Consider the following 23754-nt stretch of genomic DNA (forward strand, 5'->3'; position numbering starts at 1 on the left):
TGATAATAATAATAATACTAGAATACCTACATTTTTTGGATAACAATACTATCAGTGATGGCAGCTTCATATTCTTTCCACACATCACGGTGGTGAATGTTTAAAAAGGTCATAAGACTTGTGGTAATAATGTGATGGGTCGCCCTGGCCCGGTTTGTGAAGCAATCTTCCCTCTGCGGAGCAATATGTATAATGGATGTAACCAAAATTGTAATTAGTCCCCCAAACTTCATTATAGTAGGTGTGGTTGGGGGAGCAATCAGTTAAATATTCTGTGATTACTAGCTAGCCTGGCAATAAGCTTGTCCAAAGTTAAATGTTTTAAGTCTAACTTTGAATGTAGAAACTGTGTCAGCCTCTCTTGCATGAGCTGGGAGCTTATTCCATAAAACAGGGGCTTGGTGGCTAAGGGGCTCTACCTCCAACTGTACTTTTAACTATTTAACTACTATTAAAATCCCCTACAATTATAATTTTATCAGAATCTAAAACAGTAGTTAAAATAAAACTTCTGAGTATGGGCCTGGAGGGAGATAAATAGTTATGAATAAAACTGCTTTTTGAATCTTTCTGTTTCGGGTGATTTATAGAGAATGTGATGTTTTCAAACGAGTAATAAACGTGTTTAACTTTTGTGTTAAGAAGTAAGCTAGACTGTGATATTACTGCTAAACCACATTCTTTTTTGAAATCCTGGATTTCTGATAGTTATAACTGGTGGGCTTGCTTCATTCAGCCTAACATAGTCAACCTGTTGTAGCCAAGTTTTTGTTGAGGCTAATAGATTCAGTTTATCATTTATAAACTAATTGACTAAGAGGGACTTTGAGGAAATTGATCTAATGTTTAAGAAACCACATTTAATCAAATCATAATTATGCTTGTTATTGAGAGTACTAGTATGTAGTCATTTTGGGTTTCTGTGACTCATTCCATTTACTTGCCTTTCAGCACATAAGTTAAAGCTAGGACCTGCTTGACTATCCCTGCATTGGGTTTGTACCAGTGCTAAAGGAAGCTCAGAAGAGAGTTAACAGTGCTGCTCTGTGCTTGGGTCCTGTCCCTGGGTTATCAGGTTGCACGACTAATGCTAGCAGAAATGTTCCTATAGAAAGGAGAGCGGCTTCGTCCAGCGTTGGATAGATGCCATCTTTCTGCATGATACCTGGATTTCCCCAAAATGCTCTCCAATTGTCTACATTCCAATAGCATTTTCTGGGCACCATGTAGCTATCCAGATGTTAAGTGATGAGAAGCAAGTGGACATTTCATCACTAGCCGCGGTTACATGGGCAGAATATCTTGATCGGATCAATGGTCGGGTTAAAATTCACCCGTGCACATGGGATCAGAAAACCTTTTTCCGATTAGAAGAAATGTTCACATGCGTCACACTTTCGGTCGGAATAAATCATTTGGGCATGCGCAGTAGTGTCGAAAATACCGGAAGGAAAATGTGTCCCGTTGTAAACAAACCTTTGCTGTCACATGTATTTATGCAGCAGCTCGGTAAAAGAGGCAATCTTCCAAACGGGCTTTTATTAATGTTATGAATATTATGAAGTGCCCGTTCGCTCATCATTTTATATTTAATCCGTGTGGTCAGTGCTTTTTTTGTGGAAGAACGGAGCTGCAGAAGAACCCAGTGTTAGGAGAGGCTAACAACATTAGCCTTTTGATGGACACAAAATCGAGGACCATGCGGGAAACGCTGCAATCTGCAGCTTGGCTGCACGTAAATGTCTGGGAATAACATCAGCCTTTATTTTGTCGGCGCACAACTGGAAACACAATTCCATGTGATCTTTCGAACAGTTTCTAAGGACTGAGCGGCATTTCTGCCCTGAAAAGCTCACACACTGCTCCAAAGCCGCTGTAAGCTGGCGGCTCGAGCTCTGCTCTGTCCTCGTGATTCCAGCAGCCGCTAACCCAGAGCGGCGGTTCGGCTCGCAGTCCGAATTCTCACACATAACAAAACGCACACGTAACAAAGCACCCTCCCCTCAAACACATTAATTAATCCGGCTGCTCTGCTCAGAGAGGCTCACCCGAACGCAGAGCTCGGGTGCCGGGTCCAGACGTCAGTGGAAACGCATCCTCCCCGCATCTCCCTCGTGAGGGATGAAAGAGAGGGGAGAGCCAGCGGGGCGAGAGCGGAGCTGCGCTTTTCACAGGGCATCCGCAGAGCAGCTGGTCGGTCCCGTATGAGCTCCAAAGCTTTCTCTCAGCGAAACACCATCTATGCGTGACGTAAACCAGAGCAGTAGTGATACACAATCGGAATGAGCCGTTTACATGCTCCACAATCGGATAAACGATCGGTATAACCCACCTATCTCGATCGGAAAGAAATTTTGATCCGAACGAGTCTGACCGGGGCAGAGTATTCCGAACGGCGCATTTACATGACGCATTTTCTTTCCGATCAGGCGTTCATTTCTGATTACTTTTACCCATGTAAACGCGGCTACTGACTATGTTCAACAGGGGACCAGAGAAGATTACAGTGTCTGAGATCGACTTAGCAAGTTTGCACACCAATTTTACGTTTAGTTTGAGAATTTCTGATTATCTCCATTAGGCAACCAGAGGCCTGCGTGAATCACGACTCAAACCTAGACTTGGCATCACTGGAAATTGTAACAGAGAGGATAATCAGCAGAAATCAGTGCTGGGAATAAGACCATAATGGCTGTTGCGATTAGCCCTCTACATACCCTATTAATTTATGATAACGAACATCTCGTCTGGCTTTGTCCTTTATATAAAAGGTCTAATGTAATAGCTGTGGTTTTGTGGGCTTGTTTGCGTTATTCCTGTAAAGACCTATGTATGCACACATACACCTTGACATACACTGAGAGCAATGTTAAGATGCGTTTTCAGCTGAGTTCAAATAATATGTTCATGCAAGTAAACAGTTTTTTGTATTTTTGTTTTTTATATTTGAGAACATGACAATAGTTATGGATTAAAAACAAGTTCAACGTGATTAAAAAAACATGGTAATTTTTCTGTAATTAAATTATCGCGATTAATGAAATAATTTGACACTCCTAATCAAAACAATCTGATTAAATTTAAAATCTCTGTATGGTACCAGACACTTTAGAAAAGGCAACACATGAAAAATCAAATCCTGACAAATGTTTTCAGTCATGCAAAATACAGAATTATTTCTAATTTAAAGTTCTTTTTCTGAATCTTTCATAACTGTTTCATGTTTTCCTCATCTGTTAAATTTATTTTGTTGTGATGATTTATATGTTTGTTTTTTCTACACAGTTGTAATAGGTTTCTATATTCTCCACACTTATACAGTATAATTGTTATCATCAATTAATAGTAAATTAAACATTTATTTCATTTTCTTCTGCTGACAAACTCTCATGTTGTGACTGAGAAGCTTGATAACGTTCTACTTTAAAATTTTTAAACAGAAACCACTGAGCTGTTTGCTAACCTATAGGTTTTTCTGGTTCAGTGCTGATGCTGAAAGCTTCTGAGTCCAAACCAAGCTGGAACTCCAGCTGCCATGACTGATCCTGAACACCCTTTTCTTTCTGCTTTCAGATTGAAGAACTGCAGTTTGTCAGAAACCAGCTGTGAAACTCTGGGCAGAGCTTTGGAGTCAAACCCGTCCAGTCTGACAGGACTGGACCTGAGCAGTAACAACCTGAAGGATTTGGGATTTCTTCATCTATGTGGATTTCTGAAGATACCAGGCTGCAGACTGCAGACTCTCAGGTCAGTAAAAAGCTTAACTCGTTGTTAAGAACTTTGTTTCGCTGGAAGATTTTCTAAAACAGTCTAATTTTACTGCTGCAAAGCCAGATTACATCATGTAGTCAGTGCAGCTGTCTTATGAATTTCTCAAAAGGCTTTCCTTCCTTCATGTTCTTTTTTAATGTGGAAAAAGAGATACAGAAAAAGTGACAGATTGGACTAATTAAACTACATTGAAGTTGTATCTGTATATTCATATCAGTCAAAATCTTTTCAGTTAGGCACGCATTTCTTTTTCTTTTGAGGTTTGTGTCAAAAAATAAGGCTTCCTCAGAAGCGTTGCTAGAGGTTGAGCAGGAAGTAGGATTGTCAGAAGTGCAGCTGCAACATTCCCTCCAGATGACAGAGCATCAGTGACAGTGTTGGGCTTCTAATGATAACAGGAAGTCTCAGTTTCTCTGAGGTTCCTCACATAAAAACAAAACAATTTGCACTGGAAGAGCTGACACCAGAAGGTAAGTGTTGAAGCAGCAGCTCTCAGAAAACAGACTTGTGTCTTTGTCTTCACACAATTCCAGGAAAAACACATGCACAAAGATTAAGCTGTGTTTGTGCTGAGGGTAGCAGCAGATGAAAGAGCCTCTTTGTAGACACTTAAGACTTTGGAAAAAAAAACGTTTCAAATTTGTTTGTTTTTGTAACCTTTGAGCAAAAGACTTAAGAAAAGAAAAGGGATGAATCCTCATCTTTCTACAAAACATGGAGAGGATCTGTTGGGGTTACTGCTGCAGTAAGCAGGATGCTGGTATTTATGACGGTCGGACGGATTATTAATTTCTAACTATTTTCATTATGTATATTTTTACAAAGTGTTGCTTATGTCTTTTTTGTGTGTTTAAGGTAGATGGATTTTTTTTTTTGTTCAGCACTTTGATGTGTTTAGGGGGAGCCGGTTTAGCTCGTGCTGGTTTGCGGCCCCTTCTGTCCGTGAAACCAGGGTTCGAATCCAGGCTGCTCCCTGTTCCCTTCTCTACTTCTGTGTGCCGGTCCCAAGCCCAGTTTAATTGAGAGGGTTGCATCAGGAAGGGCAATCCGGCTTAAAACATTGCCAAGTTAACCATGCGACTAGTCCTCGAAAGTGAGGATGATGCGCTGTAACGACCCCTAATGGGACAAGCCGAATGGGAAAGAAGACTTTGATGTGTTTTGAATTGGAAAAGATCCTGTTGCACAAAAGTAGAATTAAGACATCCGGGATAAATGACTGAGCTGAGCTCAATGAATCCAAAACATGTGCGTCCAGGCTTAATTGGTTGCACAAAGACCAAGCCAGGATGAGCAGACACGGATTCATCAAGCCAGCTGTAACCAATCCTGGATAGGTGCGCGCTCACGGCTCACTCAAACAGACCCCTCCACAGATCACAGATAAACTGATTTACCATGGCAACTAGAGCCGCGTACCTTTCCCCGTCGGAAGCACAAATCCTCATGGAGACATACGAGGAGGTAAAAGATATAATTAAGAAGAAAGGCAACACCGCCACAGTGATAAAGCACACTCAAGATTTTTTTAAATTAAATTACCAGCCAATTAATTTTATGAAAATGTAACTTTTCATTTCAACCAGAAAATGTTATGTTTGTTAATCTTACGTGAATGAATCATGTCGATCGTACATAAAAATAATCCATTTAAAAGTTACTAATTTCAATCATGTTGATCCAACATGATACCGTTGAATTGGATACATTAGTAATCGCTAGGAATTGTGGGATTCCATTTTCTTTGTCTATCTGGGCAGATTGGGGTCTAAGTGTGAGTTTTTGTCCATGGGTTTTATTGTCTAGCTGTTTTACTCTGTATTAACGAGTGATTTAAACTGATATGTTTTATTTCTTTTCTGCACCATGATAGAGTGTGGGAGAGAATGATGACCAAACCCCTTGTGCGGTAAACTGTTCATGTAACTTAAAACAGAATTTGCATTATTTGAACTCCTGTCTTGTCATGTGGGACATTACTGCGCATTTCATGTCTTTGATGTGAAAATTAAAAGACCCATTGGTTGAAACTTTGGAAAACCTTATCATTGTCAGATGTATAAATAAAATTAAAGCAAAAAATTAATTAATATCAACATAAATTGTGTTAGGTAGTCATTCAAATTTAAGTTGAATAAACTTAATTTAATGAGGTGTGACCAATTGGAGTGATTCAATTAAGCTGGATCAACTTTTATCTTTTTTTTTTTTTTTTTTTAACTTGTCCTGTCCAACAGCTAGGCAAACAGATGAGAGCTGAGGGCCTCTTGTGTTGGACATATTTTATTTTAACAAGAGGGGTTATTCATCTTCAGACAAACCAAAGGTATGTCTGAATAAACCCCTTTTGTAATTGAGGCCAAAATTTATTAATTTCAATCATGTTTGAAAATCTTTGGTGTTGGACCGGACGGAAAAGGAAAGAGGGGAAGAAGAGAGAGGGGGGGGTAGGAGGGTGATAATAGGAGGGGAAGGGGGGTAAGACCATGAAGCAGCATAGAGCAGACAGGTTTACTGGTTGTTTATCGTTACGGTACGGTTCAAATGTAGTACAAAAAGGGCGGGGCCTGTTCACACACACTCAAATATTATCAACACACCTGCTAGCCGCAAAAATGTCCACATGTCAACATGCACACAAAACAGATAGTGTTCACGAACGCATACCTATGCCTTTAAACCAACTAGTGTGAAATCTTTCATTCATTCAATCATGCAAACTATTAGTGCAAAGGTGAGCTAACACCTGTGCTCAGGTGAGTGTTTATGTTCTTCTAAAATGGATGGTGGAATGTGAAAAGAAGTAGGAGGAGCGCCCAGCCACCCCCACACCCATACCCCCGCCGCAGCAGCAGCGGCAGCCGGAATTCCCCCAATGCCACACGGGAACAGGCAGGGAACAACCGCCCCCCGGGCGACCAAGACCGCCACCCAGGCCAGGGCCAGCAGGACCGCCGCGAGGCCCCCAGAGCCAGAGAGCAGGGAGGCGCAGAGGGAAAGAGAGCGCCGCCCCAGCCCAGCCAGGAAAGCAGCCCCCCGCCGCGCCGGAAGAGCCCAACGCAGGGCCCCACCGGAGAGGGACGCCCACAGCCCCAGACGAGCACCCCACCACCACCCAGGAGTTCCGGGCATCCCCCCGCCCCGACCCCAGGTACGAGCCAGGACCCCCCAAGGGAGACCCGCTCCGCACTCCAGGCAGCCACCCACCCGGCCCACGGTTGGTCCAGGTAGGAGCAAGGCAGGGGCCCGCCGCCCCCGCCCAGGAGGGGGGAACCCCGGGGAAAAAAGGGCGGCCCACAAGGGATGTTATAAATATGGCCCGACCAGGCTCGGCCATGTTGGAAGTTTGGCGGGGCCCAGCGCCCAGGGGCAAGGACCAGGACCCACCCCCCAGGGACACAAACACCCCCGGCTCAGGTGTAATATGAACCCCCCCACCGTGCGGAGAGAGCACCGCCGGGCCCAGGGAGCCGGCACCCAAGGGACACGGCCGCCATCGCCAAGGGGCCCGCACCCCCCACCAGGGAAGGGGTAGGGGACAGATGGACCCAGGTCCCACCTTCCTTGTAAAATGTGTGTGCGTGTATGGGTGTTTGAGAGGGTGTTTGTGTGCATGTGTGTGTGTTTATGTTTGAATGTATATATTGAAGGGGGAGGGGTGTGTGTACTAAGGGGGGTGCAGTTAAAATTGGCGAGTAGGGCACTAAGGGGACATCTCCTGATTACTCACAGTGATGTCCCCTCACCCTCCACACCAAGGGGCCCTAAATGTCTAAGGTGCGGTTAAAATTGGCAGGTAGGGTGCCAGGAGGACATCTGCTGCTTGCTTGCAGTGATGTCCAAGCACCCCCCCTACCAAGGGCCCTACATGTCTAAGGTGCAAATAAAACCGAAAGAGGGGGGGCCCACTCCATACGGCAACCATAGGAGGGGGGCCACTCCCAAGTAGCCCCCCCCCAAGGCGCATCGCAGGCTAGACCCCCCACCCCCTCACCCTAATATGAGGTTATATAAGGAAGGGGGTAAGTTGGGGACAGCTGGTAGACTGTCCCCCGGTGGTCAAACAGCCGTCCCCCAGCCCACCCCCAGCAAAGGGGCCAGGGCCACCCAGCCCAGGGGCCCACCCCCGGAGGCGCCGACACCCCAGGCCCGGCACCACCCACCCCACACAGAGAGAGAGGAGCCAGAAAGCGTCGCCCCCCCCCGGAGCAAGCCCAGGCCCCCACCCCCAGACGCCGGCCCTAGAAGAGCTCTGGTCAGGCCTCGACGGGACCGAGGAGGCCAACCGGCCGAGGCAACCACTGATTGCCTCAGCGGAGACCCCGACCCGCTAGCCCCCCCGACCCGTACTAATTATGGGCCCCCCCTCCCCCCCCAGAACGCCCCCCCACAGGACAGGGCCGACAAGCCCCCCACCCCACCCCACCCCAGACCCCGCAGCCGAAGCGGGTGACACCCAGAGCGACCGGGGGCCCCGAGAGGGTTGTCCCGTCCCGCCCCAGAGCCAGGGAAGGGCCGATCCCAGCCCCAGGTGCAGATGGGCAGCCCATCCGGCGCCGCTGGGCCCCCCCCACCCGAGCAGGGCCCCCCGCCAACCCCCCCCAACACAGGCAAAGGGACCACCCCCCCAAGCCAAGCCAGACCACCACCCCACCCCCCCACCACGCACCCCCACACCCAAGCCCAGAGGGCCACGCAGCGCCCCAGCCCGCCCCACCCAGGCACCGGACCCGACCCCCCGACCAACGGAGCCCCCCACCGCCCCCGCAAGGCACCGGAAGCCCCAACCCCCACCCCATACCACGGCAGAAGGGCAAGGAGCAGCGACGACCAAGCCCCCCACCCCCTAAGTCATGGAGTCAACCACAGGAGACCAGAGAGACTGAATTCTTTCAAAGTTACTTGAGCTTTGGGCTGACATTTTTTCCAAGCTGATATGATCAAACAGCAGATTTCTGTGTTGACTTATGTTTATATTTTTCTTGTTTTTCCAATTTATTAAAATAGTTTTTTTGGCAATACAAAGAGTTATGAAAATGATAGATGCTAATCCTTCTTCTATATCGATGGCACTCATGTCACCAAGCACACAAAGTGACGGTGAGGCAGTGATTGAAACCTTAAGCCAGACTGATAAATCGGCACATACCTGCTGCCAGAGAGCCTGGACAGGAGTGCAGAACCACAGTGCGTGCATGTAGCTGTCGGGTAGATTATTATCACAGTGCTCGCAAATGTCTGAGTTACTGAGACCCATCTTGAACATCCTCTGTCCAGTGTAGTAAATTCTGTGAAGAGTTTTGAGATGGATTAGCTGCAGATTTGGACTTTTTGTCAGTTTAAAGGTGTTTAGACAAAGTTCTGACCAGAAGCTTTCATCTGTGCTGATGCTCAAATCTGCATCCCATTTTTTTGTTGGAAGGGCAATATTGTTATCTAAATTACATAAAAGTTTGTATATTTTGGAGAGAGTTCTATACATTGAAAAATTAATCAGAGTGGTAACTACATCTGGTAGCTTTAAATCGTCGTCTTTAATTTTATACTTTTTAGTAATACTTGATTTAAGTTGCTGATATTCCAAGAAGTTATTTATTCCATGTTTGTCCTGAAGTTCCTGGGGGGTTATGAATCTTCTATCAATAATTACGTGCTCTAGTTGTTTTATGCCCCCTGCTTGCCAAGCTGGGAAGTGAATCATTTTTTTGTTAATAAGGATGTCCGGGTTGTTCCAGATGGGTGTCATTTTGCACGGTTGAATTGATGATTTTGATATTTTGAGAAATTCCCACCAGGCTGTTAAGGTGGCATTTATATTAATGCTTTTGAAACAATCCTGTTTTTTAACTGTTTGGCTAATAAATGGTAGCTGTGACAGGTTGATCTTTCCACATAACGCCTGTTCCAAGTCTAACCATGAGTTGGTTTCTGGATTATTTTTTAACCATTTTAAGATGTATTGTAATCTATTTGCAAGAAAGTATTTGTGGAAGTTAGGTAATTCTAATCCTCCACAGTTTTTTGCAGATTTTAAAGTTTTTAGACTAATTCTTGCAGGTTTGTTGTTCCATAGAAAGCTTGATATGGATGAGTCTAATGTTTTGAACCATTTTAATGGTGGTTGTGTGGGAATCATTGAGAAGAGATAATTAACCTTGGGTAAGATTTTCATTTTAACCGTGGCTACCTTGCCCATAAGGGACAAAGGCAGGTTGGTCCAGCGTGTTAGATCGTCCTGTATGCTTTTCAGTAATGGGGTGTGGTTTAGCTGCACCAGTTCTGATAGTTTGGGGGAAAAGTAGATACCCAGATATTTGATATTTCCTGTTTTAACTGGAATTGTGAGTCTTTGTTCCATATTCCTGTTGAGTGGTAATAAAACAGACTTATTCCAATTAATGGAATAGTCTGATATGGAGGAGAATTCATTTATGATCATTGCTGTTTCATTTACAGAATGTAAATTCCTTAAAAACAGTAATATGTCATCTGCATAAAGACTAATTTTATGATGGCTGTGTTTGGTTTTTATTCCTATAATGCTCTCATTCTGTCTTATTGCTGCAGCTAAAGGCTCAATGAATATAGCAAAAAGAGAAGGAGAGAGTGGGCAGCCCTGTCTGGTTCCTCTTCCAAGAAAAAACCTGTTTGAAGTCTGTTTATTAGTTCTAACTGATGCATTGGGGTTGTGATATAATATTTTGATCCAATTGATGAATGCTTCTCCAAAACCAAACTTCTGGAGGGCAGCAATAAGGAACTTCCAATTAACTCTGTCAAAGGCTTTTTCAGCATCCAGCGATAGTACCGTCATTTCCTGGTTTTTAATGGTGGCAAAGTCTATTATATTAACTAGTCTACGGACATTATCATCCGAGTGTCTGCCTTTGATGAATCCAGTCTGGTCGAAGTGAATTATGTGAGGAGTGATTTTTTCTATTCTCTGTGCTAGTGCTTTGCAGATAATTTTTACATCTGCATTGATTAGAGAAATAGGGCGATAGCTTGAAGGACTAGTGGGATCTTTGTCTGGTTTTAGAAGAAGAATTATGTTGGCTGAGTTCATGTTAGGTGGCATTGATTGGCTCTCATTAATAGATGTGACAGTTTTATAAAATGTTGGTGCCAGTTGTTCCCAGAATTCTTTATAAAACTCAGCAGGAAAGCCGTCAGGCCCTGGTGCTTTACCATTGGGCATAAGTAACAGAGCTTCATGAAGTTCAGACGGCGAGAGCGGAGAATCTAAGTTTGTGATTTGATCCTCATTTAGCCTGGGTAGGTTTACATTATTAAGAAATGAGTCAATACTTTGCTCTGACGGATTGATCTGCGGTGTGTACAGGTTTTTATAAAAGTTTTCAAATGCGTTATTAATTTTGACCGGGTCATGGGTGACATTTCCTGTTTGGTCCATAATAGAGGTGATTGATGATTTTTCTCTGTTAATTTTAAGCTGATTAGCCAGAAATTTGCCAGATTTATTAGAGTTTTCAAATCTTTCAAGTCGTAGCCTTTGTATTTGAAATTGTGTTTGTTTATTAATGATGTCATTTAACTGCAGCTTTAAATTTTTCAGATCTCTCAGAATGTGCTCCTGTGCAGAAGCAGCATAAGCAGTCTCCAGGGTTTTGATTTTATTTTCTAATTCTAATAAATCTGCTTTCTCTTTGCGGTTTTTGTGCGTTGAATAAGAAATGATTTTCCCTCTCATGACTGCCTTTGCTGCTTCCCAAAGAACGCACGGTGGGATGTCTGGAGTATTGTTGAAGTCTAAGAAGGTTGCCCACTCTTTTTTAAAGAATTCAAGAAATTCCTGGTCCTTTAACAGAGACGTATTAAACCTCCAGGTTGTACCAGAGGGTGTGGATTTTTCCCTAGAAATGTTTACAGAGACTGGTGCATGATCACTGATAATAATTGGATGGATATTGGAGCTTTGAATATTTTTTAAAAGAGAGTTACTGATTAATAAATAGTCTAAACGGGAGTGTGAATAGTGAACTGGAGAAAAAAAGGTGAACCCTTTAGTGTTTGGGTGACATGAGCGCCACGCGTCGCAGAGACCCAGATCATTCATGTACTGCTTGAGAATACTTGCAGATCGCCATGTACGCTGATTTGCTGCTGTGCTGAGTCTGTCAAGTTCAGGGTCCAAAACAAGGTTGAAGTCTCCTCCTATAATGATTGTGGAGTCAGAGTGGACTGAGAGTGAGGTGAAGAATCTGTGAAAGAAGGAAGAGTCGTCAACATTAGGACCATAAACACTCACTATACAATAGTCCTTATTCTGAATGGATATATTAATGATTACAAATCTGCCTTCTGGGTCAGTAACTGTATCCTTATGAGTAAAATTAAGATTTTTATTAATTAAAACAGCAACTCCTCGTTGTTTGGAGTTGTAACTGGCAGAGTATATAACTGGAAATTGTAAGCAGCACATAAGGTGATCCAAAGAATTTGATAAATGGGTCTCCTGCAGTAGAGCTATATCTGCTTTTAGACCATCCAGGTGATTTAACACTTTCAGTCTCTTTGGCTCAGAGCCAAGTCCACGCACATTCCAGCTAACGATGTTAAGACTGTTCATAACTGCTCTGACTGAAAAGGTGTAGAGTTAAGTAGTGCTTGTGTACCAGTCCGTGTGCGCGTGCCCGTATTGAGAAGCGCTGTGCGCGTGAACGTTTTCTGGCTATGTGAGCTGCGTGTCGCGTGCGTCCTATGAGAGCCTGTGTGAGGTGATTGCAGTATGTCGGCGTGTGTGTGCGGGATCGCATGTGCACGCCCCTGTGTGCGCTTGTGTGTGCGCGCGCCCGTTCCGTGCATAAATAAATACTTACCGAGGATGAGTTGCTTCCAGGTGATTTACATATAATGAGGGGGGAGAGGGGGGGGGGAGAGTAAAGGAAAGAAAAAAAGAGATAGAATGGAAAACGAAAACAACAACAAAACAACAATAGAAACATCAGTGGGACTGAGGTGACGAAAAAAAAAAAAGACTGTTTTCCTGAGATCGAGGTGTGGATTATTGATGATCCTGTTTTCCATTCATTGAGGTAAATTTAGCGGGTTTCTTCTGGGCAGCGCAGATGTTCTCAGCGCGGATCTGAAAGCCTTCAGCACAGCCAGGGGGTGATCTCCGGGTCCCGGAACAGCCGGCCGTCCACGTAAAGTTTGTCAACGGCCACAATCGCTCTCGAACCAGCAGCAAGATGCTTCCTCCTCAGCGGGAACAGGATCTTCCTTCTACGGAGGATTTCTGCCGGGAACTGGTCATTAACGCTGTAATGCGTGCCTCTCAGTTCCCGTCCGCGGCCCTTCACCAACTCCTTCTGTTTGAAATGTTCGAATTTAGCCACAATAGGACGCGGGCGCTGGTGGTCGGACCTTCTTCCTCCGAGGCGGTGAACCCTGTGGAAGGAGATCTTCTGCACCTCCTCCTTGGGGAGCTTCAGGTGGACCTGTAAAAAGGATCTAACGGTGGCCTCGGGGTCTTCTCCTGCCTCCTCTGGAACCCCCGCGACCACTAGATTGTCCCTCATGCTCCTCGACTGAAGATCCAGGAGGGTTTCCTTTATGGATCGGTTCTCCTCGGAGAGACGGGCGGTGTCATTGCCCAGGGTCTTCACGGTCTCTCTGAGGGCCTGGTTCTCCGCTGCAAGCTCCCGCACCTGCTGCTGGCTGAATTCCAGAGACTCCCGCAGACCTTGAAATTCTCTATGGAGGATCTCCAGCAAATTGAGGCGGCCATCAAAGCTGGAGAGCTTTTTGTCAATCGACAACTTTTATCTTTTGAGAGTGAGCAACAATATTAATTTAAAGTTGGGTCCAACTGCAGTATTTAGATTGAATCAACTTAAATTTATTAGTTTGAACCTAAGTACATTAAGTAGGACCAATATGATTCATTTTTGTTCAAGTAACGCTATCTAATCATGTGGAAATCATTTCCATAATTTTTTTATGTTCATTCAAAGTGAACATTTTTTGAGTGTAGTTTACCTGCTTTGTTTTATCCTTATTCAAAAAAGGAACATAATGTTACACATTGTGTTTTCATATTTTAATGGAATGTGTATTATTTTGTATGACAGAGTACTAGGGCCCCACTGAGGAAAAAGGATAAAGTCATAAATTTATGAGACTGGTTCTTTCTGCAGAAAAGCAACATATTCTTTTTACAGTTTTGATATTCATGACAATGTGATACTTCATATTCTGGCACATCAGCATGTCTTCGTTTATGAAACCATACTGAGGTACAATTTCACGAAATGCCCCACATCTGTCATTTTAACAACTATCCTCCTTTAAAACAACTGGTTACAATATTATGACTTGTCTTTTTTTCCCCTCTGTGATATTCTATCATTTTACATATAGCCTTATAGTCTATGGGAAACTGTAAATTATCTAATGATAGCAACATCATCTAAAACTCATTATTTATCCAAAATGATTGAAATTAATGATCACAAACGTTTAAATAATGACAGTGGGTCTAGTTATATGTGATAACAATGTATAGTGAGCAGTGAAATAACTATTGGTTTCCATTTGTGGCGACTGCTGACTGACGTTAGGGATGAGATTAAATCGATCCTGGAATTTAGCCTGGTCTGGAGCAGGCTAGCTCCACAGAATAAATCTCCATGGTAATTTATACCATAACATATCCTCCTGCCCCCTATCCAGCTTTAGTGCAACCGGATTGGGGATCAATTGAGCCAGGATCACCAAGATATCCTGGCTTAATCCCTTATCCTACTTTTGTGCAACAGGCCCCAGATATTTTGAAGCTGTTGATTTAACAGCAATGCATTACCTGTAATACTGGAAGTTGTAGTTCTTGCACAGTTTACAGATTGATCTTTAGAAATAGTAATTATTTAACTCTTTGTTAAATAATAACAAATAAATGAACAAAATAAATTTGATAATAATAATAATAATTATTGTTATTATTATTGTAGGCCAGAACGTCAATCACGGTATTAAAGATGACCAATTGCCAGTGTGCAGTCATTCGTTTGTTGCTGTAGGACAATATTACTTTGTCCAAGTTGTCCTTGTTGATCCTTATTGTTGGCATTTCGATTCCACCAACAAGGATTATGCTTGGTTTCTGGTCCTCTCTTTTGCTGATTTCAGCATTTTTGTGCATAGTGCCCATGAGCACATTTTGTTTTCCCTTTTTAGGGCAGTAAGACACCAGGGCTGTGGTGTCTGTGAAGGCAAACACGGAAAATGGAATAGCCCTGTTCTTGATTACTGGCAGCTCGGCAGGGAGTTCAGGCCTGCTCTTTCGGACAGTGCCGACCATTGTTAGCTTTCTCTTTAGAAGCTCCTTACCCAAATTGTAGTTCGTGTAAAAATTGTCACAGTTTATGTTGTGGCCCCTGAGACCCTGTGCCACGTCGAGCACAACCCTTGTGCTCTGATTCTTTTCTGGGGCTCCTCCAACCGGCTTTCCAGTGTAAACCTGCATGTCCAGTGCATACCTGGTGTTTGCATCACTTGGTGCCCATATTTTTATCCCATATTTAGCTGGTTTGGAAAGCATTTATTGCCATGTATGGTCAGCAACCTCTGAATGCCACAAGCCTTTCATCCACTTTGATATATTCACACCATTCACACACATTTTACTGTCTGCTTTCAGGTTGAAGAACTGTAGATTATCAGAGATAAGCTGTAAAGCTCTGGGTTTAACTCTGATGTCCAACCCGTCCAATCTGAGAGAATTGCACCTGAGCCACAACAACCTGCAGGATTCAGGAATTCGTCATCTGCTTGGTTTTCTAGAGAGTCCAGGCTGCAGACTGCAGACTTTGAGGTCAGTAATAAAGCTGAACTAATTGAAGAATGAGAAGAATGTTTAAGGTGAAGAACGTGCTGATCTTTTCACTAGAGATCTTCTGCTACCTACTCAGATGTCAGATGTCAGTACTTGCGTCTTTATTTATATCTATACATATAATCAACTGCCTCTTATGATAGACATTTCAAAAAACTCTTTAAATATTAAAAACAAACATTTTACTAAATATTGAAGCATCTGGTTACACAAAGTATTGACAAAAACTTGAAACTAATATCTCTATTACTAGTATCTTTACACAGATTTAGATATATTTGTTCTTTTTTTTTCTTTGGTTTTGATCATTGTTGCTTAAAGAATATAAAATACAAAGACTGTTATAAAAATTTGGAATATCATATCAGTTCCATGGAAAAAGTTTTTTTTCAGCTCATTTCAGTCTGTTCTGTTATGAGTGAAAGTTATAGTGTTTTATGAATGTGTTTTAAATCTTCTGTTAATGGGCTGATTATTTTAAACGTGTTTTGGAGACTTCTAGTGGTCGCGCCAGGTACTGTTGTTCAACACATTTATTTAAATAATCTTTATTGAATATGGAGTCCTATACTGTTCATAATTAAATAAATAAATATTTAATTAAATAAATAAATATAACCTCATGCAAATACACAATCAACCAATAAATCTCTCATAAATATATAAAAAGATCATGAAATTGGGAAAAACCTGCACACAGATTTTCAATTAGCCATTATATCATTCAATATATTTCATTTTGCTTTAATAACCTGTTCATTATTTTAAAACATTTTAAAATATTCATTTTAATCATGTGGAATATTATTATAATTCTACGCCTCTTTTCAGAACCTTGGATTTCAAAATCAATATTTTCCAAAGTAGCTTTGTTTTTATTTCATGATGCTGTTTTTCAGAATGGCGTATTTAGTTCATGAAGAGCTTTTTCAGGAGAATGTACGGTGGCCCAGAAGGGTCACAACACAACACATTAACTTTATACACAACACACTAACTTTACACACAACACATTAACTTTTCACACAACACATTAACTTTATACACAACACACTAACTTTACACACAACACACTAACTTTACACACAACACACTAACTTTACACACAACACATTAACTTAACACACAACACATTAACTTAACACACAACACATTAACTCACAACACATTAACTCACAACACAACACATTAACTCACAACACAACACATTAACTCACAACATAACACATTAACTCACAACACAACACAATAACTCACAACACAACACATTAACTCACAACACAACACAATAACTCACAACACAACACATTAACTCACAACACAACACATTAACTCATGGCCCAGAAGGGTCACAACACAACACATTAGCTTACCTCACAACACATTAACTCACAATGGAAGTAAAGCAGCAATTGAAGTGCTTTTATTCTGAAATTTCTACTGGGCTGAGCAGCTAACTACCTAACAGAAAGTAATGTCACAGTGAGCTGTGGAGGGAGCTGCACGCGTGCTCCTCTCCTCTCCTTTTTTCCGCTCTGTCCTGTCACACAGGCACGTGCAGTCCCCAACACACACCCACACACAGGACGGAGCGGAAAAAAGGAGAGGAGAGGAGCGCGCGTGCAGCGACAGAGGGGGGTGTCAGAGCGGAGGGAGGAGTGTGTGTTCATATTGTGTGTGTTTAGAGGAAGGAGAACCGTAGTAAAGACAAAGTTTCTGGCAACGCTGCTGCTAGCTTCTCTTGTAGCAATAACATGCTCCCTCTGCAGTTCCCTCCTCACCTGATGTTCTGTGATGTGGTGGGGGGCACATTCTGCAGGTGGAGGGTGCGGTTCACATGTAGAGGACATGGGAAGAGAGAGATCATGGCTGATTAATGATGAAGCAGCAGCCTGAGCACCCGGGCCCTCCTCTGGCTAAGGGATGAGAACATGCAGTGGGAAGGGCACTGTGATGGGTGTACGTAGCATTTTAGAACGTAACTCCTGCAATAAACGAGGGAACTTTGTAATTTTGAAAAGGTAAAGCAGATATATGCTTAGCTGCATCAGAAGACTTAGAAATGTGCTTTTCCTTATTACTGGATGAGAAACAGAAGTGCAGCTGCGCAAACTGTGAGATGCGTGATGAGCTCAAAGTCTCTGCGGAATTATGATGGGAGAAGATCCATTATTTTATTTTATTTTTTATTTTTTTATGTATTAGTATATTTTTCCTGAAATTTTGTCTGTGAAAATCATAGTGTTATTTGGTCATTGTTTTATGTCATAAATAATATTATTTATTTCAAGAAAAGGATCATGGGGGAGCCGGTTTGGCTCGTGCTGCTTTGCGGCACCTTCCGTCCGTGAAACCAGGGTTCGACTCCGGGCTGCTCCCTGTTCCCTTCTCTACCTCTGTGCCGGTCCCAAGCCCGGTTGCTTTGAGAAGGTTGCGTCAGGAAGGGCATCCGGCATAAAACATTGCCAAGTTTACCATGCGACTTGTTCACTGTGGCGACCCCTGATGGGAAAAGCCGAAAGAGAAAGAAGATTTCATGAATGAATGAAACTTTATTCATGTAGTACTTTACAACCTTGAAGGTACCAAATAGATCTAAAATAGGAACAAGAGTTTTAAACTATAAACTCTAGAATATTCTGTTTTAGAATATAATTTTCAATCCAAATGTTTTCATCTACATTCCATGTTATATTATTCTCACTCCACACATCTGCTTCTGGTCCGGCCCTTCTATTGAATTTTAGAACCCAATGAGGCCCCCAAGTTAAAAAAATTGCCCACCCCTGCTCTATGCAGACAGGAGTGCTTGCAGCTGCAAGGGTGCTACTTCACTGGTTTTAGGCTATTTCATACACCATGATATCACAGTTTTTTATAGTTTAATCAGTCAGAGCTAAACTAATGAATTCTTATCTTTAGAAAATCATAGTTTTCTTTTTTTCCCCTAACCCTGAGCTTGTGCTCCCTTTGAATTGCTGTCCCAGGCAGCTGCCTGTTCTGCCCGTGCCTAAAATTGCTACTTACCATACCATATGGGGCAGTCTGACTTCCTGACGTCCAGGTTTAACAATTCTGGCACAATATGGTGGAACATCGTCGTTCATGAACAGAAAGTTGGGGTGTGTGGAGGAATTGGTAATTGATCACTTCTGTAATGAGTTTGATAAATGTGTGTAAATTCTTTGTTGCTTTGACTACAATGCTTGAAATAAATCAATAAAAAAAAAATCAAATCAAATCAAAATGATTGGTTCAATGTGAATGTGTAGTAACTGGCCATCTACAATAAACAAATCATTTTTTGCGCTAACTGGCAATGCCTGCCCAGACTGTTTCAAAGGGTTTGTTGTCATATGTACATTATAGAAATGGGTAATGGTAGGACAAAGTCAAGAAAATGTATCTGGAGAGTTTTCGGATTTGTTAAGTTGCTGCCAGTTGCTATGAGATCCTCAAAGTTAGACAAAAACAGAAGATTAATGATAGTCCTACTCAACGATAGTTTCTTGCTTATTCCGGGGACTTCCTGAACAGTGAAGAATTAAGGATCCCACCATCGAGATGGCAGGCTGAGCAGATGATGTATTAAAAGAAGTGGAATTCCCCCCACAAGCAGTGGGCTGCGCATCTCCTGAAACGGGTGACAACAACTCTGCAAACACCCATGACATTCCTGAGTAGTAGTAGCGAACAAGAAGAACACAGCAGAAACTTGAAGAGAGGGACAAACTCCTAGGGCTAGAAATGGATTATGCCATGAAGCATTAGAGACTCGATAAGGAGAAGATAGATTGTGACGATGATACAAAGATTTGGCAATTTAGGAACCGCAGTGAAGTTAGTTTTAGGTTGGATATTCAACAGACATTTGGCCCAGATGTCCAAATAAACGAGTGCATGGTATAATGAAAATATTTGTTGAACTCTATTATAATCTAAATGATTTGTTTAATGAAATAACATAAAATAAAACATTTCCTTAGGTTGTGATTAAATGAAGAAGAAAGTTTTTTTTTTTTTTTACAAGAAAAATTTGATATTTTTTTCCAAAAGCTTCTAAATCATGTGATATAGGGAGTCCAAGTATCTCCCAAATTGTGATTTTGATGTATCAACATCAGACAGACCAACTTTGTTTGCAATGATAAATACCACATCTTTCATATGATTTTTTATGCCGAAATACTTATGGTTTACATATTTTTTTTCAATATCATCCTATTGATTTGATTTAAACAGCCAAATTCTATCCCGAATTGTGGCACGGACATACCAACAACAGACACACTACATTTTTTGCAGTTATAGATTATACATATCTCAAATTAATTATTTATATTAAAGTACTGAAGGTTTAGCATATTGATTCTAGCAATTTTTTTTAATGTCCTGTCCAACAGCTAGGCAGACAGATGAGAGCTGAGGGCTTCTTTGTGTTGGACATATTTTACTTTAACAAGAGGGGTTATTAATCTTCAGACAAACCAAAGGTATGTCTGAATAAACCCCTTTTGTAATTGAGGCCAAACTTTATTAATTTCAATCATGTTTGAAAATCTTTGGTGTTGGACCGGACGGAAAAGGAAAGAGGGGAAGAAGAGAGAGGGACGTTAGAGGGAGTGGGGGGTAGGAGGGTGATAATAGGAGGGGAAGGGGGGTAAGACCATGAAGCAGCATAAAACAACAAGTTTACTGGTTGTTAATCATTATGGTAAGGTTCAAATGTATTACAAAAAGGGCGGGGCCTATCCACACACACACTCAAATGTTATAATCACACCTGCTAGCTGCAAAAATGTCCACCTGTCGACATGTACACAAAACAGATAGTGTTCACACGCATACTTATGCCTTAAAACCATTCAATCATGCAAACTGTTGTCGTGCAAAGGTGAGCTAACACCTGTGCTCAGGTGAGTGTTTATGTTCTTCTAAAATGGATGGTGGAACGTGACAAGAAGGAGGGAGAGTGCCCAGCCATCCCCACCCCAAGACCCCCACCGCAGCAGCAGCGGCAGCCGGAATCCCCCCAACGCCACACGGGAACCGGCAGGGAACAACCGCCGCCCGGGCGACCAAGCCCGCCACCCAGGCCAGGGCCAGCAGGACCGCCGCAAGGCCCCCAGAGCCAGAGAGCAAGGAGGCACGGAGGGAAAGAGAGCGCCGCCCCAGCCCAACCAGGAGAGCAGCCCCCCCGCCACGCCGGGAGCGCCCAACGCAGGGCCCCACCGGAGAAGGACGCCCACAGCCCCAGACGAGCACCCCACCACCACCCAGGAGTTCCAGGCATCCCCCCGCCCCTACCCCAGGTCCGAGCCAGGACCCCCCAAGGGAGACCCGCTCCGCACTACAGGCAGCCACCCGCCCGGCCCACGGTTGGTCCAGTGAGGAGCAAGGCAGGGGCCTGCCGCCCCCGCCCAGGAGGGGTAACCCCGGGGAACAAAGAGGGCGCACAAGGGGTGTTGTAAATATGGCCCGACCAGGCTCGGCCACAGTTGGAAATTTGGCGCGGCCCAGCGCTCAGGAGCAGGGACCAGAACCCAGCCCCCAGGGACACGAACACCCCCGGCTCAGATGTAATGTGAACCCCCCCACAGCGCGGAGAGAGCACCGCCGGGCCCAGGAAGCCGGCACCCCGGGGACACAGCCGCCATTGCAAAGGGGCCCGTACCCCCCACCAGGGAAGAGGTAGGGGACAGATGGTCCTAGGTCCCACCTTCCTTGCAAAATGTGTGTATGTGTGTTTGAGAGGGTGTGTGTGTGCATGTGTGTGTGTTTATGTTGGGATGTATATATTGAGGGGGGAGGGGTGTGTGTACTAAGGGCGGTGCAGTTAAAATTGGCGGGTAGGACACTAAGGGGACATCTCCTGATTACTCACAGTGACGTCCCCTCACCCTCCCCACCAAGGGGCCCTAAATGTCTAAGGTGCGGTTAAAATTGGCGGATAGGGTGCTAGGAGGACATCTGCTGCTTGCTGGCAGTGATGTCCAAGCACCCCCCCTACCAAGGGCCCTACATGTCTAAGGTGCAAATAAAACCGAAAGAGGGGGGGCCCACTCCATACGGCAACCATAGAAGGGGGGGCACTGCCTAGTAACCCCCCCCCCCCCCAAGGCCCATCGCAGGCTAAGCCCCCCACCCCCTCACCCTAATATGAGGTTATATGAGGAAGGGGGTAAGTTGGGGACAGCTGGTAGACTGTCCCCCGGTGGTCAAACAGCTGTCCCCCGCCCCCCCCCAGCAAGGGGGCCAGGCCCACCCAGCCCAGGGGCCCCACCCCCGGAGGCGCCGACACCCCAGGCCCAGCACCACCCACCCCACACAGAGAGAGAGGAGCCAGAAAGCGTCACCACCCCCCCCACCCCCCCCCGGAGCAAGCCCAGGCCCCCACCCCCAAACGCCAGCCCTAGAAGAGCTCTGGTCAGGCCTCGACGGGACCGAGGCAGCCAACCGGCCGAGGAAACCTCAGCAGAAACCCCGACCCGTCAACCCCCCCTGCCTCGTACCAATATTGCCCCCCCCCTCCCCCAGAATGCCCCCCCACAGGACAGGGCCGACAAGACCCCACCCCCACCCCCACCCCAGACCCCGCAGCCGAAGCGGATGACACCCAGAGCGACCGGGGGCCCCAAGAGGGCTGTCCCGTCCCGCCCCAGAGCCAGGGAAGGGCCGATCCCAGCCCGACACCCCCCCCCCCCCCGAGCAGGGGGGGGGGGGGGGGGGGTGTCCCTTTGCTGTTTGCACAGGCAAAGGGACCACCCCCCCAAGCCAATTCAGACCACCACCCCACCCCCCCACCACGCACCCCCACACCCAAGCCCAGAGGACCACGCAGCACCCCAGCCCGCCCCACCCAGGCGCCGGACCCGACCCCCCGACCAACAGAGCCCCCACCACCCCCCGCCAGGCACCGGAGGCCCCGACCCCCACCCCGGCCCACGGCAGAAGGGCAAGGAGCAACGACGACCAGGCCCCCCCACCCCCTAAGTCATGGAGTTAGCAATGGGAGACCAGAGAGACCGAATTCTTTCAAAGTTACTTGAACCTTGGGCTGACATTTTTTCCAAGCTGATATGATCAAGCAGCAGATTTCTGTGTTGACTTATATTTATATTTTTCTTGCTTTTCCAATTTATTAAAAAGTTTTTTTAGCAATGCAAAGAGTTATGAAAATGATAGAGCCTAATCCTCCTTCTACATCGATGGCACTCATGTCACCAAGCACACCAAGCACACAAAGTGACGGTGAAGCTGTAATTGAAACCTTAAGCCAGACTGATAGATCGGCACATACCTGCTGCCAGAGAGCCTGGGCAGGCGTGCAGAACCATAGTGCATGCATGTAATTGTCGGGTAGATTACCGTCACAGTGCTGACAAATGTCTGAGTTGCTGAAACCCATCTTGAACATCCTCTGTCCAGTGTAGTAAATTCTGTGTAGAGTTTTGAAATGGATTAGCTGCAGATTTGGACTTTTTGTCAGTTTAAAGGTGTTTAGACAAAGTTCTGACCAAAAGCTTTCATCTGTGCTGATGCTCAAATCCGCATCCCATTTTGTTGTCGGAAGTGAAATATTATTATCTAAATTACATAAAAGTTTGTATATTTTGGAGAGAGTTTTATTCATTGAGAAATTGATCAGAGTGGTAACTACATCTGGTAGCTTTAAATCGTTGTCTCTGTATTTAAACTTTTTAGTAATAATTGATTTAAGTTGCTGATATTCCAAGAAGTTATTTATTCCATGTTTGTCTTGAAGTTCCTGGGGAGTTATGAATCTTCTATCAATAATTATGTGCTCTAGTTGTTTTATGCCCCCTGCTTGCCAAGCTGGGAAGTGGATAATTTTTTTGTTTATGAGGATGCCTGGGTTGTTCCAGATGGGTGTCATTTTGCATGGTTGAATTGATGATTTTGATATTTTGAGAAATTCCCACCAGGCTGTTAAAGTGGCATTTATATTAATACTTTTGAAACAATCCTGTTTTTTAACTGTTTGGCTAATAAATGGTAGCTCTGACAGGTTGATCTTTCCACATAACGCCTGTTCCAAGTCTAACCATGAGTTGGTTTCTGGATTATTTTTTAACCATTTTAAGATGTAAGTAAGTACAAAAAGT

General features: G+C 44.2%; 1 protein-coding gene across 2 annotated transcripts in view; it reads left to right on the forward strand.

Annotated features, from left to right (window-relative positions):
* LOC110015767 (uncharacterized) overlaps nucleotides 1–23754 on the forward strand; it is a 94034-nt gene that overhangs the window by 46784 nt on the left and 23496 nt on the right. For both annotated transcript variants that reach the window (XR_013648386.1, XM_078933529.1), the window contains exons 16-17: nucleotides 3574–3747; nucleotides 15434–15607. Coding sequence is in view for 1 of the 2 variants with exons in the window: in XM_078933529.1 (XP_078789655.1) it covers nucleotides 3574–3747; nucleotides 15434–15607 (348 nt within the window). In the remaining variant the exon portion in view is untranslated. The remainder of the gene's footprint in view (nucleotides 1–3573; nucleotides 3748–15433; nucleotides 15608–23754) is intronic.

This window comes from Oryzias latipes, chromosome 2 (genome assembly GCF_053564925.1).
Source record: "Oryzias latipes strain Hd-rR chromosome 2, Olatipes_Hd-rR_3.1".
In the NCBI taxonomy this organism is placed as follows: Eukaryota; Metazoa; Chordata; class Actinopteri; order Beloniformes; family Adrianichthyidae; genus Oryzias; species Oryzias latipes.